Source organism: Gossypium arboreum, chromosome 7 (genome assembly GCF_025698485.1).
Source record: "Gossypium arboreum isolate Shixiya-1 chromosome 7, ASM2569848v2, whole genome shotgun sequence".
Lineage (NCBI taxonomy): Eukaryota > Viridiplantae > Streptophyta > Magnoliopsida > Malvales > Malvaceae > Gossypium > Gossypium arboreum.
This window is the reverse complement of record NC_069076.1, coordinates 77,885,706-77,900,669: the sequence shown is the minus strand read 5'-3', so window position 1 is coordinate 77,900,669 and position 14,964 is coordinate 77,885,706. Positions and strand designations below refer to the sequence as shown.

Genomic DNA, 14,964 nt, shown 5'->3' with positions numbered 1-14,964 from the left:
TTCATGCATGGTAACCTACAGAACTTTTGGCTAGTTAATGTACCAAAAGTATACTTATCCTTAGGCTGCAATTAATTCATAGTTTAGCCAATAAGGTGGGAACATGAGGTCGGCCTAATAACCCTTCATGTAATTCCCATGTAAAAGAAAAATCCTTTCATAGCGGCCTCTAATTCATTAAAAAGAAAAGGAATAAAAATATAATCTTTAACTGTTGATTTTTAAAATGATAACTGAATATTTCATTTATCCTATTTAACAAATAAAATATATGCGGCTCTAAGTCAAGTCCTAAAAAAGATCATGAAAAACCTTTGGACTAGCAGCGGTAATGTTTCCATATGCTTCCGAGAAGATGGCCATGGCAAACACTACTAACTGCAATGGGGTTAGGGGAGAAAAAATTAAGAAATGGCTTTGCTGCACATCTGTAAATTTCCTTTTTAATTCTTATCACTTAAACTGCAATAGCAAGAACATGTAGCAACAGGTCTACAGTTCTATTTAGAATTGTAAATGTCGACCACATAAGTTAAAAAAACACAACCAAGAGTCAGTATTTTCACTACCAGGGTTGTCATTAAACCACTCTAAGCTAAGGAAAAATAGAGATATTTTACAAACTAACTATTTTGTATAAATGTAGCCTAATAACAACTGGATGATGTCACTCTGAAAGCATCACTCCACCTTTGACTAATAAATGCTTTACAAAGCTGCAACTTTGGTTCTTAATTAAATTTACCCCATGTCGTGTCTTTGTTTTAAGAGTGAACAATGCAGATAAACATAATCTTTGAAGATTCCTTGTGGTTCCGTGACTCACTGCAATGCCAAAATTAATCAGAAAGGGGAGACAGAGAGAGAGAGAGAGAGAAGCCTAAGGGAATATGTGCCTGATCTAAATGAGTTTCTTGCTATAATCAAAATCAGAAATAGCAAATTGTTTATAGCATGAAAGGCTAGACAAACTGGACAACCCCTAATCATGCAGATTCAATCAGAATGAATAATTAAGATACTGCCACCTGATAGCAGTTAAACACAAGTTGGATCCACAACAGGACTTGTTTCTGACTTGATTTCCATATGGCCCATACCCTAGAAAATCAGAATGAACTGAAGTTAAGCAAGTCACAACTTCATTTAGAAATGCCATGATAAGGAAACAGAGTATGAAATGAAGCATGGACAGACGCAAGTTATTTCTTTAAGAAAAAAAAACTGTATAAAAGTTTTGCAGAAAAAAATATCTGTATTGGTTACTCATCAGTTATTAGCACAATGTCTCTGGGCTGAAAAAGGGTGCAACAAAAAAATGAAATATTGAAAAACTCTTGAAGAATTTTTTTTTTTAATATTCTAACCAATGTTGAAAAAGGTTGTTCCACTTCAAGTTTCAGATGCATTGGGTAGGTCTGAAGCTGCACCTCTTGACTTTGAGAAACTTGTTTAGCAGAGGGACCAGTTGAGTCAGGCTGAATATGCTGGCCAGGATTTTGCAGCTTTTGTTGCTTCTGCAACAGTTTCTCAAATAATGCAAATTCCTCTGGTTTATTCCACTACAACACAAGTTTTAAGTAGATTGCTAAAGTTGCTTGGAAAGAGAAGTTACAATCAGCATATTGCAACAACGGGATAATGCATGAAACTTACTCTGCTTTCACAAGTGACACAATTATAGTAATACTTGTTTCCCTCTGGGCAGGTGTGTTCACTCCAATCAGACTCTTGCAAAGCCACTGTCTCAAGACTTTGGGGGACTATCGGCACAACTGAAGTAGCAGCAATTGGCTGGCTACTTCCAGTCTGTGGAGACTGGAGAAATATGATAAATTGAAGTCAAATATTTAACTAGCAGCACATTGTCGTAAGGGGAGAAAATAAACAGAGAAAAGGGAATAAGAAGATAACTGTGTCAACACTTTTGAAGGGGATCCTTTTGACAAGGGGACTACCAGTCAGGTATGACAACATATCATTCTTCATAGAACAAAGAATAAGCAGGAAATTAAGCTTAGGACATGATAACTACATCTGTTTTCTATTCGAGTTCAAGAGTTATTTTCTATTGCTTGAGATTGTAGAGGCTTTAAGAATTTGAAAAAGTCCTTTCTTTACTTAGGAATACAACATTCTGAAGAATTCTCAGATCTCCTTGTGGAATCATTATTGTTTGCTAATTTACAGTGTAGCAGAGTATCTATGATGTCAGTAATTAGTATACTGCAGTTTCGCTTTTAGACAAGTAGGGTATGGAAAATGTTTATCCACCAAAAGGGGCATGGATTCATATAAGAAGATAGACTATGAGTAATAATACCACCTGCAGTACCTCTGTTAGTCCAAAGCATAGTAGCAACGACAGATAAAAGCTCCAATGATAGATTGGACTCTCTAGCCACCTTTGTGCTCAGCATTTAAATTTTCTAGACTTCTAGTAACAAAATAATAAAATGAAAATATTTTGATCACTAAATTTATAAAATAAACCTTTGTACCTCTAGCTTGGGAACATTCACATTCTGCTGGGATGGAACTTGTGATGCTGGTGGTACAAGAGGCTGCTGTTTCTGCTCAGAATCAGCTGGGTGAGATGATTGAGAACTTCCCTGTAGAGTTTGTGTTTGCTGCGATGGCAGTGAAGTTGGTTGTGAGTGTGCTTGCTGAACTGGAGGATATGATTGATAAGTAACATGACATGCTGCAACTTGAGGGTTTGCCCAATGAGAAACACCCTGTGGTTGTGAATTTGTAGAAATGTGCTGCACGGGATATGATGCATTGGGCGGTATATGTCCTGCCATAGAATCACCAAGATTTGGCATAGACCTGGAACAAGCAAACAACAAATAGAAAGTCCATCAAATTTATTGAACATGAATAAAATGCTAAAAAGCAATAAAAGAAAAAATAAAGGGGAAAGAACTTACCTCATAGCCAATTCTTGAGGATGTGGGCCAGAAGGCATGCTATTAAAAGCATAATTGCCTCTGGAAACAGAGCAAGTTGGAGCAATATGTCAACATAGTTTAACCATGAAAGAGTAAGCTGTATTAAAGCATACAGTTGCAAGCCGAATGAGAAAATAAATCATGTTTCTATAATTCCACCGACAACTCAACATCTATTTTTGGACATCTCAATGGTTTCAAGTACACCAACCCTATCAGAAAATTATCGGCCAAATTATTAAAGCAATTTTAAAAGCCAAATACAAGTAGAACTAACAGTGCAAAAAAAGTGTTGCTAAATTGCAGGTTGAAATATCCAACTATTAAGCCTGATATGAAGGTCTATTGTAATTAAATGTCAATCAGTTAGGTGGCCAATGTCTGGCACGAGTCAAAATGCAATTCATTCATAACCTGTTAGTAACAAACAAAACATCAATGTATGGTTCTAACTACAATGAAACAAAGAAAGCATCCAGGAAGAAACCTTGGTTCCCCATTCCGAGGTCTCTTTGGATTTGCAGATCGAACAATCAATGGCTGGTCACAACCCTAAAAAAGCCAAGGAGATAAAAATAGAACAGCTAAATCAGTACTCTTCTTTAGCATAAGCTGATATAGACATGACAAAATGATCATTTATAAGCATTACTTTCATGGTGAAAATTCCGCTTAATCCTCTCATAGCTGCCTGAGCCATATCTCTTTGAGAAAATTGGACAAATCCACATCCTTCATAAAAGTATAAACGTCTATTTCAGAAGCAGCCATAGTTAAACCCTCATAACATTTAACTATTGCAATGATTCAACAGGGAGAAAAGGGGTTAAAGCATGCAATGCTAAAGAAATCAAGACAAGATGATAAAGCAAACAATAGGATGAGTTTTAATCTTAGAGCATAAACTTTTAACGAAGTGGTTTTTAGAGATAAAGAAGAACCACAGACCACAACGAGATAACACATAAAATAGTAATGATGCCTACATTTATTGATAAAACGTGGAGCATCATTATGATTATTTATACACTTTCTAATTAATCAAAGGGAAAACAAGCAGATAATATTTTCAAGAAAAGAAAAGAAGGAAGTGATTAAACAGGGTAGCTTTTGAGAATTAGTGCCGTAAGTGTCACGAAAACAGAGTCAAAGAAACTGTCCTAAAAATGGAAAAGGATACAACTAAATAAAACATTCAACATTCAATTGTAAAACTGCAGCTAATTTGATGACATCAAAATGGCAGATAAAGCAAATTATCATCTCCAATATGTCCATTCTAAGAAAGCAGGCCTGAAATTGATAGTAAAGAAAGAGATGACTAAGAATGATAAGAACAAACCGCGGTGTTCCCTGTGCTCGTCACGCATAATGAAGACGTCTAGAACATGACCATAGTGAGAAAATATCTGAAAGAAGAATTATTTGCTGAAAACAACTCAAAACACTACTAGGATATTTAATTAACCAATATTGACTGAGGGAACAAAATAGGTGAAGTATAGAGATGAGAATGGGAAAAATAAAAATCAGGTTTTACAATCAAATGCCCAATCCAGCATGCCATGAGTCAGGCTTTAAAGAATTGAAATGCATACATACACATTAATGCAATCATATAAGTAACCTAAGCAGAATAATGTAACTCTGTTATCAAATGTAAAATGTGCCAATAGAATCCATCATGCATGCAAGCAACTAAAAATGCATCTTATTACTGTTTGCAGGCTGCTTCATGCATAACACAAAATTCTTATGGTCAAACATAAACAGCATATCTTCCCATCTGAAGGGATTAAACCAGTGCTAGGGAATGAAATGTAAAGACATACATTTGGTAATAGCTAAAACCCTCGGGCAGAATGGCAATCTCTAGTGTCTACATCCAGCCCATACCCCTCCCCCTCCCCCCTACTCTCTTTCTCTGCCTTAAATCTCTCTTATAATCTTGGATGTCAGATTAGACTTAAGAAATAGTAATCAAGCAGGAGGAATGAAATTATTCGGTACAGATGAAAGCAAATTAAGCATCAACTCTCAAGTGTATTCAGAACATACTTCTTCAATCTCCCTTTTAGAAGCTTGTTTATTTAGGCAACCCACATATAATTTGTCTGGAAGTGGCCCTACCACAGAAACAAACAAAGAACTGAGAACAAAATAGAAAAGACAAAAATCAAAACTATATTGCAATTTTTAAAAATTCTGGCATCACCAAAAAGTTTAGAAAAGTAGAAAGCATTCCCGAAAGTTTCCTACTTCTCCTTTCCTCACTTTAGTGCATTTAACTGTTTGCTTGCAGCAAGAAATCTTATTATCCTCAAAGCCTAAAAGTCTGTTCATTCAGTTATCTCATTTGTGAACAAAAATCTCCTGTCTCTAGCAGAATTTAACTTCTAAATATGTATAAAAGTTGACATGTTTTCAAGGTGTTAAATGCAATATATAGAATAGTGACCAAGGTCTACAAGCAATAAATATAAGTTCCAAAAGGTAAACACTTACCAGGCCGGTCTCGTTCAGCATCAGCATATCTGACTTTGATGGTAGTCGATTCCTGGGAAAACCAAATTTACTAAATGGTGATCCTAACCACAAAACTTTAACCAATATCCATGGAATTTCCTTATCTGACTGCAAATAAAGAACTTACCCCAGGAAACATATACCGATTGTTTAAAGCTGCAATAGCTCTCTCAGCTTCCTCAAACATTGCATATTTCACAAAACAATATCCTAAAAGCAGCACAGTTTACATGCACGTGAATAACATAACAGAGAAGATTATTATCTATTGCAACTTTAAAGGTCTATGACAAACAAGTGTCGGCATTCCATTTGCTGAAAGCAGCCACTTTGTTGATAACAAAACTAATTTCGCTTAAAAATAAAATCACAACTCACTCTAGCATATAAAAGATTGTATACCATGTCGTTCACCAGTTTTCTTATCCTTTGGTTGAATCACCTCAACAACATTTCCATGTTCTTGAAACAGGAAGCGGATCTAACCAAAAAAAGAAAAACAGTTACACCACATGCTCAGTGAACTACCAAAAAGTTATATTAGGAACTAATAGCTATAACAAAAATAATCCCCTTACGCAAACACATTTTACTAATGGATTCAAGGAAGCCAGTAATCGATGCTACAATGACAAAAAAATTGCAAAGATAAAGATAATGGCTTACGGATTCTTCAGTTGCAGTTTTTGGAACCGTTGCTACATATAGTTTTGCTAGACTGCTTCCTTCGTTATGGTCTAAATTTTATTTAAGAGGAATGAAAAAAATATAAGACTTCTGTAACTTCCAAAAAAAGGTTCATAAATTGTAAAAATAATAATATAAAGAATTCCAAGAAAAAAAGAAGAAGAAAAGGAGCAAGTAGGCACAGCCGAAGTGAGCTTAAATTCTAATGAAAGAAAAAAATAAGTTAAAATATGAACGGGTAACGTTACGCTGTTACCAGGTGAGGCTCCTCGGCCAGAATCGTGAAACCCTCTTTTTCGACCGGCATTGGGACCGTTGCCACCGTTGGACCAGAACGCGTCGTTTTGTTCACTGATCGGTTGCTGGTGCTGCTCCGGGAAGCGTTCAAAGTGATGCTGATTGCCAGGCTGGTGTTCAAATTGCTGCTGACTAGGCTGGTGTTCGAATTGCTGCTGGGTAGGCCGGTGATCGAATTGCTGCTGGTTAGGCCGGCGCTCGAATGGCTGTTGGTTAGGCCGGTGTTCGAATGGCTGTTGGTTAGGCCGTTGATCAAATTGCTGTTGGGTAGGCCGGTGTTCGAATGGCTGTTGGGTAGGCCGGTGATCGAATTGCTGCTGGGCCGGCAGGTGATCGAATTGCTGCTGGGTAGGGCAATAGTCGAATTGCTGGGGGTTATGGTGGTGGTTGTAAGGATGATAGTGGTGTTGATGGTGGTAGTCGGGAGGGAAATTAGGTCTTTGGGCATTGGTATACCAAGGAGTAGGATTTAAGGGCGGGTGATCGTTGAACCGTTCTCCGCGATCTCTGTGTCTTTCCATCTATTCAGACGATTGGTTCAAAACCCTAGCAGGGATAATATAAACAGTGAAGTAGAGGAGGAAAAAGAAGAGTAGTAAAAAGCTGAACAGTTTTACTGTTTCATGAGAAACCCAACTCTGTTTCATGAGAAACCCAACTCTGCATAGTAAATATGTTTTTGTTACTTAACGAGATAAAATTAAGGTATAATTTTGAAAATACCCTCAACCTCTAGGAGTTTTTGGGTTTGAGCCATTGACTTTTTTTTTTTGGATTGATGCCCTCAAGTTACAATTTTTCTAGAAATCATCTCAATTTTAACGGTATTGATTGTTAGTCAAGTCTCGACCAACAAAATAGCCTATGTGACATGCGAGGATGAAGATGACGTGTTAAAAAAAAAGAATTAAACATGAAATTAAAAAAGAAATAAATAATTTGTAAAAAAATTATAGGTAAAATTAAAACATATCGTTAAATTCCTAACCCTTATTCTGAAATCGTGAAATCCCTAAAATTATTATGATCAAAATCCTTCAGCAATCTCCAACCTTCAAGAAACCATTATCTCTTAAAAAACCCTGATTGAAATACCTCTCCTCTCATTATCTCAATTTACCATAAACCCTAGGAAATTGTTATTCTTCTTCTTCCTTGTTCAAAATCATGGATTTGGGAAATTTGTTCAAATCTGAATCACATGGTTTGAATAGCTAACTTAGAGAATGGGTATCGTATGGTTCGAGGAAAAAATTAAGGTATTCAAATATTGGTACTTCATCACGGAGGGAGTATGTGTACAATGGGGAAGTAGTAAAATGTTACTGCAAGAAGTTAGCTCCAAGACACACTTCATAGAGCGATTTAAATCCGGGGAGGAGATTTTATGGATGTTCAGATTTTCAGGTAAGTGAATAAATTTATTTGCTACTTCAGCTTAATTTGGATGATTTCAAAAATTTCCTTAGGTTGAGGGTTTATGATTTAAATTTTTTTGTCACTTATTTGGGGTTTGTTTGTAGGACGATGGTTGTGGTTTTTTCAAGTGGTATGATAGGCAAATGTGTGACTTTGATATTGAATTATTGCGTCAATTGCGTGACAGTGAACGAATCTTTCAAAGGAGAATTTAGCACTTAGAAATAAGGTTATGAATTTGGTTGCATTTGATGGTAGCCATAATGGTGGCAGTAGTGGTGTTGACAATGAGGTTGAAGAAGGTAGACTAGTTTGAGGTGTTGAAGGAGAACTAGCATTAAAGAACAAAGTGATAGCCATGAAGCAAAAAATGAAAGTTATCAAGAAGGAGAAGTTAATGTATAATATATTATTTTCTTGCTCCATGTTATGTATTCTATGCATCGCCATAGGTTTCTTTGTTGGCAGTAGTGGTAAGCGGCATATGCAACAGTCAGTTGGAAATGTTGATTGAATGTAAAGTTTTCCAACATACCTCAATGTTATGTTGTTTATGTAATTTGGAACCTTGATATACATTCTGCTTGGAATTAATGACCAATTTTGGTTGTTGTCTATGTAATTTATTTTAGCATAGTAAATAATGCAGTGAAAAAAACATAAGACTAAAAAAAAATCCCACATTTAATCATATAATTTCCCTATTGCAATTAGGATAAAATGTACTTTACAAAAGCATTCCAAAAGTAATGATTTAGCTTATACACCATTCATGCTATACCAGCCAAAAACAAGTTTGATGTAATAGATATAGTATACTATTGTAAGTGACAAAGAAGAAGGTTGTAGGCTCAAAATGTGGCAAAACAGGGGAGATTATAGCAATTGGCAACTATTTCTTTGATAAATTACTCATGTTTCCTGTAACCGATTCTTGTGTTCCCAGATGGTCAAGAGGAGCCTTTCTTTTATTCTTTGGCGACTTGGGCATTGAAGAAGATTTTCCACTACTATCCTTACTTGAACCTATCACCATGCTCCTTGTGGTTATACCAAATTGTAAGAGTGTTTTAAGTTTATCAGAACAATATACAATATTGTTGGTTAGGAGATCAATTGTAAAAGGAATAAAACTCGCATAAAATGTTTGATTCATAGTATTCAAGTCTGTATACAACCTTATTCCATGTATTTTTCCTTTCTTGGGTTGTTTTCCCTTAGATTTATCTAAGGTAATTGACTTTTTAATGGGAGATTTCCCATTTTGTTTGGGTGCTTGTACAACTTGTTGCAAAACATAGACCATAATAAAAGTGATTAGATAGAATAAAATTTAATCAATTTATATAATTGAAGAACAATATTGTACATGTTTAGCATGTTCGTTTCTTTATGTGCAAGACCGCTTGTTATGGCCATGTTGGCCATATTGATTACATGTCATGATTAGACCTTTCCTACTCAAGTGGCTATGCTTCAATTTCTTCGGTTCATCTTTGGTCATCCTTCTATTCTTTTTGGCTCAATACCAAATTTTGCCCAATCATATGTCCCATTTATAGGCTGCATTGGAAATGAGTAAGCTTTCTTGTAGGTTTCTGTGTGATAACATTCATGCAAATAGTTATCTGGTTGAAGCCCTAGATGATACATGGCAGCACATGCATGGTACATGGAATCCCACTAATTTGCTAACTTCTACAATTACATGTCCTTTGACTTAGGTCCACCATATATTGATAACTTCTTTTTCTTATCTCACATCCATTTTCACCATTCCATATCAATTGCCACTCTACACAGCCCTTCTTGTTGGCATCAAACATAGCTTTCACCAATGGACCAAAATTTTGTTTCCATCCATTATATAACTTCCTTTTTTGTACTATCTTAGTCATCATCTTGGTTCTAATATCCTCAAGCATTTTGATAATGCTTTTAAACCTAGCTTCAATAATGCTTAAATTAAAGGCTTCACATAGATTGTTGTCAACTAGATCTGATTTACAAGTTGTCCCTAAAAATGACCTAGTTCACATATTTGGAGACTTTCTCATCAAGTTATCATAAGCATCCTTATTTTTCTTCTCCAGTGCTACACATAGTTCCCCCCACTCCTTCTCAATCGTGGATTTCATAATTTTCCAGAAATTAAACTCAAAAAATTTCCCTATCTTCTTCCCTGACCAATTTGCAAACACGTGCCATGCACAATTCCTATACTCCATCCTTGGTAGCATGTCAGAAATCGCAATCTTAAGACCCTATTTGTTAGAAAATTTTAGTTAATTATAATTAATAGAATAATAAGACAATACCAAGCCCAAATGAGTTAATTAACTAACCTTTTATTGGTCACTGATACCAAAACCCATCTTTCAAGCCCAAACCAGTCGATAGAAGACTGAGAAACCAAACCCATGAATCATTGCACTCCACTTCAACCACAACCTATGCAATAGGGAACATCTGGTTATTTGCATCCTTCTAACAGCTGTGAGAAATTCACTCTTAAATGGGCCTTTTCGGAAACAACCATCTAGCCCAATAAGTGGCCTACACCCTACTTTCCAACCTCTTTTTAGTGCATCAGAGGACACATAAAACCTTTTAAAATGAGGAGGGGAGTCTGTTGTCAACTTTTGAACAACCACTTTTATTGTGCTGCCTGGCATCCTTGACCTTAACTCTTGAGCATAGTCCTATAACAGGCCAAATTATTTCTTAGAATTCACAACTATTTTCTCCTTCACTATTTTCTTTGCTCTGTAACAATATTCAATGCTCACATTTACAGGCATCTCTGAAGCACATCTTCTTTGAATTTCCTTCAGCTTCATTTTAGGGTGATCCTTGATTGTTGCTTCAAAATGTTGGGCAATCATAGCAACAGTCACCATTTTGTTCTTAAAACTGACTAAACAATTGTGCTCCTCCTAAAAAGTCTTAATCTGCAAACACTTGGCAACAAGATTGTAGCTAGCCAAAATTCTCCATGGATAGTTAAGGAAAGCAATGCACTTCACAACAACCCTTTTCGGTTCATTCTTAAGAAACTTCAGTTGTCTTCTACAATCTTTGGAGTAGTTTTGAATTGTAGTCTTAAATTGTTTGTTATCCTTAAACAATATTCCCAAACTAAATTTTTGCCTATTTGACCGGTCATTTTATAAGGGAAACTTGACTCACCTTCTCTCACTTTCTTTATGTTTTTCATCTTTATCTAACCCAACCAAGTTGCCATGTTCATCTCAGTCACACACCTTAGTCTCATTCCCATCCAGCACTGTTTCTGACTCCTCTTCTCCATAACCTGCAGCAGCAACATTGTCCTCTCTAGGGGTGAGTAAAATTCGATTCGATTCGAAAAAATTGAAAAAAAATTCGAATTTCGAATTATTTGAATCGAGTTAATCGAGTTAATCGAATTAATCGAATCAACTCAAATTTTTTTTCGAATTTCGAGTTTGAGTCGAGTTGAATTCTCAAATTCGAATAACTCGAATAATTTGAATAAACAGAATATAAACTATATTTTTAAAATTTTTTTAAATTTTAAACTTTTACTAATTAATAAACCCAAACCCAATTACCCTAAGCCCAAATATTTTATTTTACCCTATTTTTTTCCCCACCCCAACCCTAAGCCCGTTTGCCTAGAAATTGTTTTCCCAAAACCCAATTGGCCTATTCCTCCCCCAAATCAAATCAAACCCCCATGCCAGCCAATTCCAATTATTTTTCTTATTCTCTCCAGACTCTGTTTTTTTATGAAACCCTAAAATTAAACTCTCTATTCAAACCTCTATTTCCATTAAACTCTCTATTGTATTTTGGACTTTTGCTTATGTTTTTTTTTATTATAATTTTGTTGTTTACTTCGACTCATGCTGTTTACTTTGACTTTTACTTATGTTTTTTTATTATAATCTTGTTGTATTTTTTTTTTTAGACAATGTTGTTTATTTGGGTTGATATTGTGTTGCTTGTATTTATTCACTTATTTACTTTAATTTTTGTTGTATGATCATGTTTAAAAACTTTAAAGAAAATTATTTTTTTGAAAAATTACATAAAAATAAATAACGCTAGAGTCATTTTTTTAAAACTTAACTCGAACAAATATATTCGATTCGAATTCCATCTCACTCGACTCGATTCAAGAAAATTTTAAATAAAGTTAGGATGATAAAATAAGATTCGAAAACTTGATTAACTCGAAAATTTTCGATTCGATTCGATTAGATCGAATGCTCACCCCTAGTCCTCTCCAACTAATGTTGCAAAATCAGCAGCATTTTCATTACCAACAGATGATCCAAAACCACATCATTATCTTCTCCAACTGTTGATCCTAAACTCATATGCCAACCACTTTCCTCACTACCATACTCATCTACCTCAAACCATGCAGTAGTCACACCCTCCTTATCAACTTTTACCTTTTCAACATCACCCTCCCTAGCAGTTTCTACACCTCCAACATCACCTTCCCTAGTAGCTTCTACCCCCTCCCTAGTAACTTCTACCCTTTCAAAAACACCCTCCTTAGTAGTTTGTACCCCCTCCCCATCAGTTTCTACCCATTCAACATCACCCTCCCCATCAATTTCTTCAACGTCACCAAATGTGCTCATTTTTCCTTCATTATCAGTTTTATCTAAATGGGGGGAGGGGCAATTAGTAGTAACATATCATCTACAATGAAAGGGTTGTCCACCCTCTGTTCAACATATAGGTTAATCTCCTTAAACTTAACCTAAAAGTCTAACATAGCTATGGTGGTAGTGTCATCATAAATCACCCTTAGATTATTTTGCAACCCTACTGTACCAGGCTCAAAAAAATATATTAATAGGATAGTGTGAAACCCTAACCCAGTTTTAACTATTTTACATAATTCAAAATAGGATATTGTGTTTGGGTCCTCTTTAAGCCTAATCACTTCCCTACCTACATATCTAACATATGGATCTTTTATAAGTGCCCACCCATGTACAAAATAAGGTAATATTCCTCATCACACAACATTTGCAAGCATAAACAAACAATTTACTCAGTAAAAATCAGCAAAAAAAAAAAATCCAAAACAACGTAGGGACCACTTCTTTGAATACAACAAACAATAAGACATTACTAAAAGTAAACAACACAATACAGTAAGTATCCACCCTTTTTGGTATTCAAACATTTTTCAAAAGCTTTTTGCTTGGAATTATTACTTTATGCAGTTTAGTCCCTACATCTTCTACCCCACAATCGCAACGGAAATAGATAGTACTAACAAATTTCAACCACTGCTACAGGTTAAAAAATCTACTTTTTTCCATTGAAACTGTAATTAACAACCCTAGATTGAATCGTAAATCTTCGATTTTGGGTATCTAAACTATACCAAATTTAAAAAAAAAAAAACAAAAACTATAACATTTTCCCCAAAAAAACCAATAAAAGATCACCTACCTTTTAATGTCGATTATAGAGTCTGCCCTAATCGTATAAATCTTTGGCTCCCTTTCCTTTCCTCGAGATTTCTTTTACAATCGAACTCTTTTACCATCGTAGATTTCTTATCTAGGTTAAACCTAAATTACATATAACCTGAGAACCTAAAACAAATGTTATACCTCGTTATAACATGTAAAATCCCTGATCAAGTGCGCGTATAACTCTATTGACACGCCAAACATATCTTAACCTTTTACTAAGTTCACACGAGCATCATTCCCATATATATGTCATTAGCAATCCCTATACATGATCACATAATTTATTTACATGTTTTGTAATCAATCAATTTTCACATTTGTACCCTGAACTATTACATAATAACCAACATGACAATTCAATTCAGTCTATAATCAATCATGCATGTCAAATTTACTAGAATTCTAATTATATCTAAACATATATAAGAAATCGAACAAAAAATCACATAAAACATAAAATAAGCTAGGAAGTTTCATATGAACTTACCTATTCAAAATGTGAAAAGAGTGGATACTTAGGGACTAAAATGCAATTTTAGTTTTTCTTCGATTAACTCCACTTCGATCCAATTCTTGATCTATACAATTATTTTATATCACCAATCAATACCAAACATTTTCATACTATATCATGACATGCATGATTTCATATAATTCTATTTTTGATTCCCCTCATATTTTATATTTTATTCAATTTAGTTCTTAAACTCGGGATAAGCATAACTTTCGATTCCTAGCATCAAATTAAAATCTGATTTCATATATTCTTATTAAGGAATTTATACTTTTTTTTTCTAACATGCTTTCATGACAATTTTTACATTTATTTAATTTGGTCCCTAATTTAACAAAGTTGACAATAAGCTAAATTAACTTTACAATCTAGTCCTTTTTCATATTCTAAGCTTAAAATCTATCAATTTTAAGTTTAATTCTTCAAGAAATCAACAATGTCAACTTTCTAAAATCTCAACAGTTTACAAATTGGTACATGGGCTAACCAAATTAAGCTGCCATGACCCTAATCCCAAAAAATTACAACAAAATGACTTGAATTTTGCTTACCAAATGAGGGTCGAATGTTTTTGAAATTTCTTTAGGTTTCTCTCTTCCATGGACGACATGAAGAAAGAAAATGAAGAAGATGACATCTTTTCCCACTAATTTAAGTTTTTATACCTTGATTATATACCTTAATTAACGTTAATTAATTAACTTAATCTTTAATTAATTTACCTTAATCATCATTAAATTTGCTAGTGGAAAACAACATCATCATCCACTATCTTATGATATAAAATGGTTTATTTACCATTTTGGACCTTTGGTTCATTGCTATTTAGGTCCTAAAACCTTTGGTCAATTCAAAACCTATAGTGTTTGGACTTTTACAATTTAGTCCCTAAGCCTTAATTAACCATTACTTCAAAAAAATTACTGGACCAATCTTTAATATATTTTTACATTATCCTTATAGACTCGGTTTACGGAAATAGGGCCTTGAAACTACATTTTCTAATATCACTGAAAATCGAACCGTTATAATCATTATAACATATGAAGAATTCCATCGGTGCATCATAGTCGTATAC

The 14,964-nt window shown here is 34.6% G+C and overlaps 1 protein-coding gene across 6 annotated transcripts; it reads right to left on the bottom strand.

Annotated features, from left to right (window-relative positions):
- Window positions 1–435: 435 nt before the first annotated feature.
- Window positions 436–7,154, bottom strand: LOC108458440 (flowering time control protein FCA). Of its 6 annotated transcripts, none has more exons than XM_017757847.2 (15): window positions 6,424–7,154; window positions 6,147–6,217; window positions 5,883–5,961; window positions 5,608–5,690; window positions 5,460–5,511; window positions 5,013–5,080; window positions 4,297–4,363; window positions 3,607–3,686; window positions 3,442–3,506; window positions 2,934–2,993; window positions 2,502–2,832; window positions 1,657–1,818; window positions 1,368–1,562; window positions 1,026–1,101; window positions 436–825 (listed from the first exon to the last, which is right to left on the bottom strand). In XM_017757847.2, the coding sequence occupies exons 1-14, from the start codon at window positions 6,983–6,985 to the stop codon at window positions 1,039–1,041; spliced, it is 1,938 nt and encodes a 645-aa protein (XP_017613336.1). In that variant the 5' UTR covers window positions 6,986–7,154; the 3' UTR covers window positions 436–825; window positions 1,026–1,038. The 6 variants fall into 6 exon arrangements, with proteins under 6 accessions (XP_017613336.1, XP_017613345.1, XP_017613360.1 ...); XM_017757856.2 differs by having other exon boundaries at window positions 1,029–1,101; XM_017757871.2 differs by having other exon boundaries at window positions 1,431–1,562.
- Window positions 7,155–14,964: the final 7,810 nt, after the last annotated feature.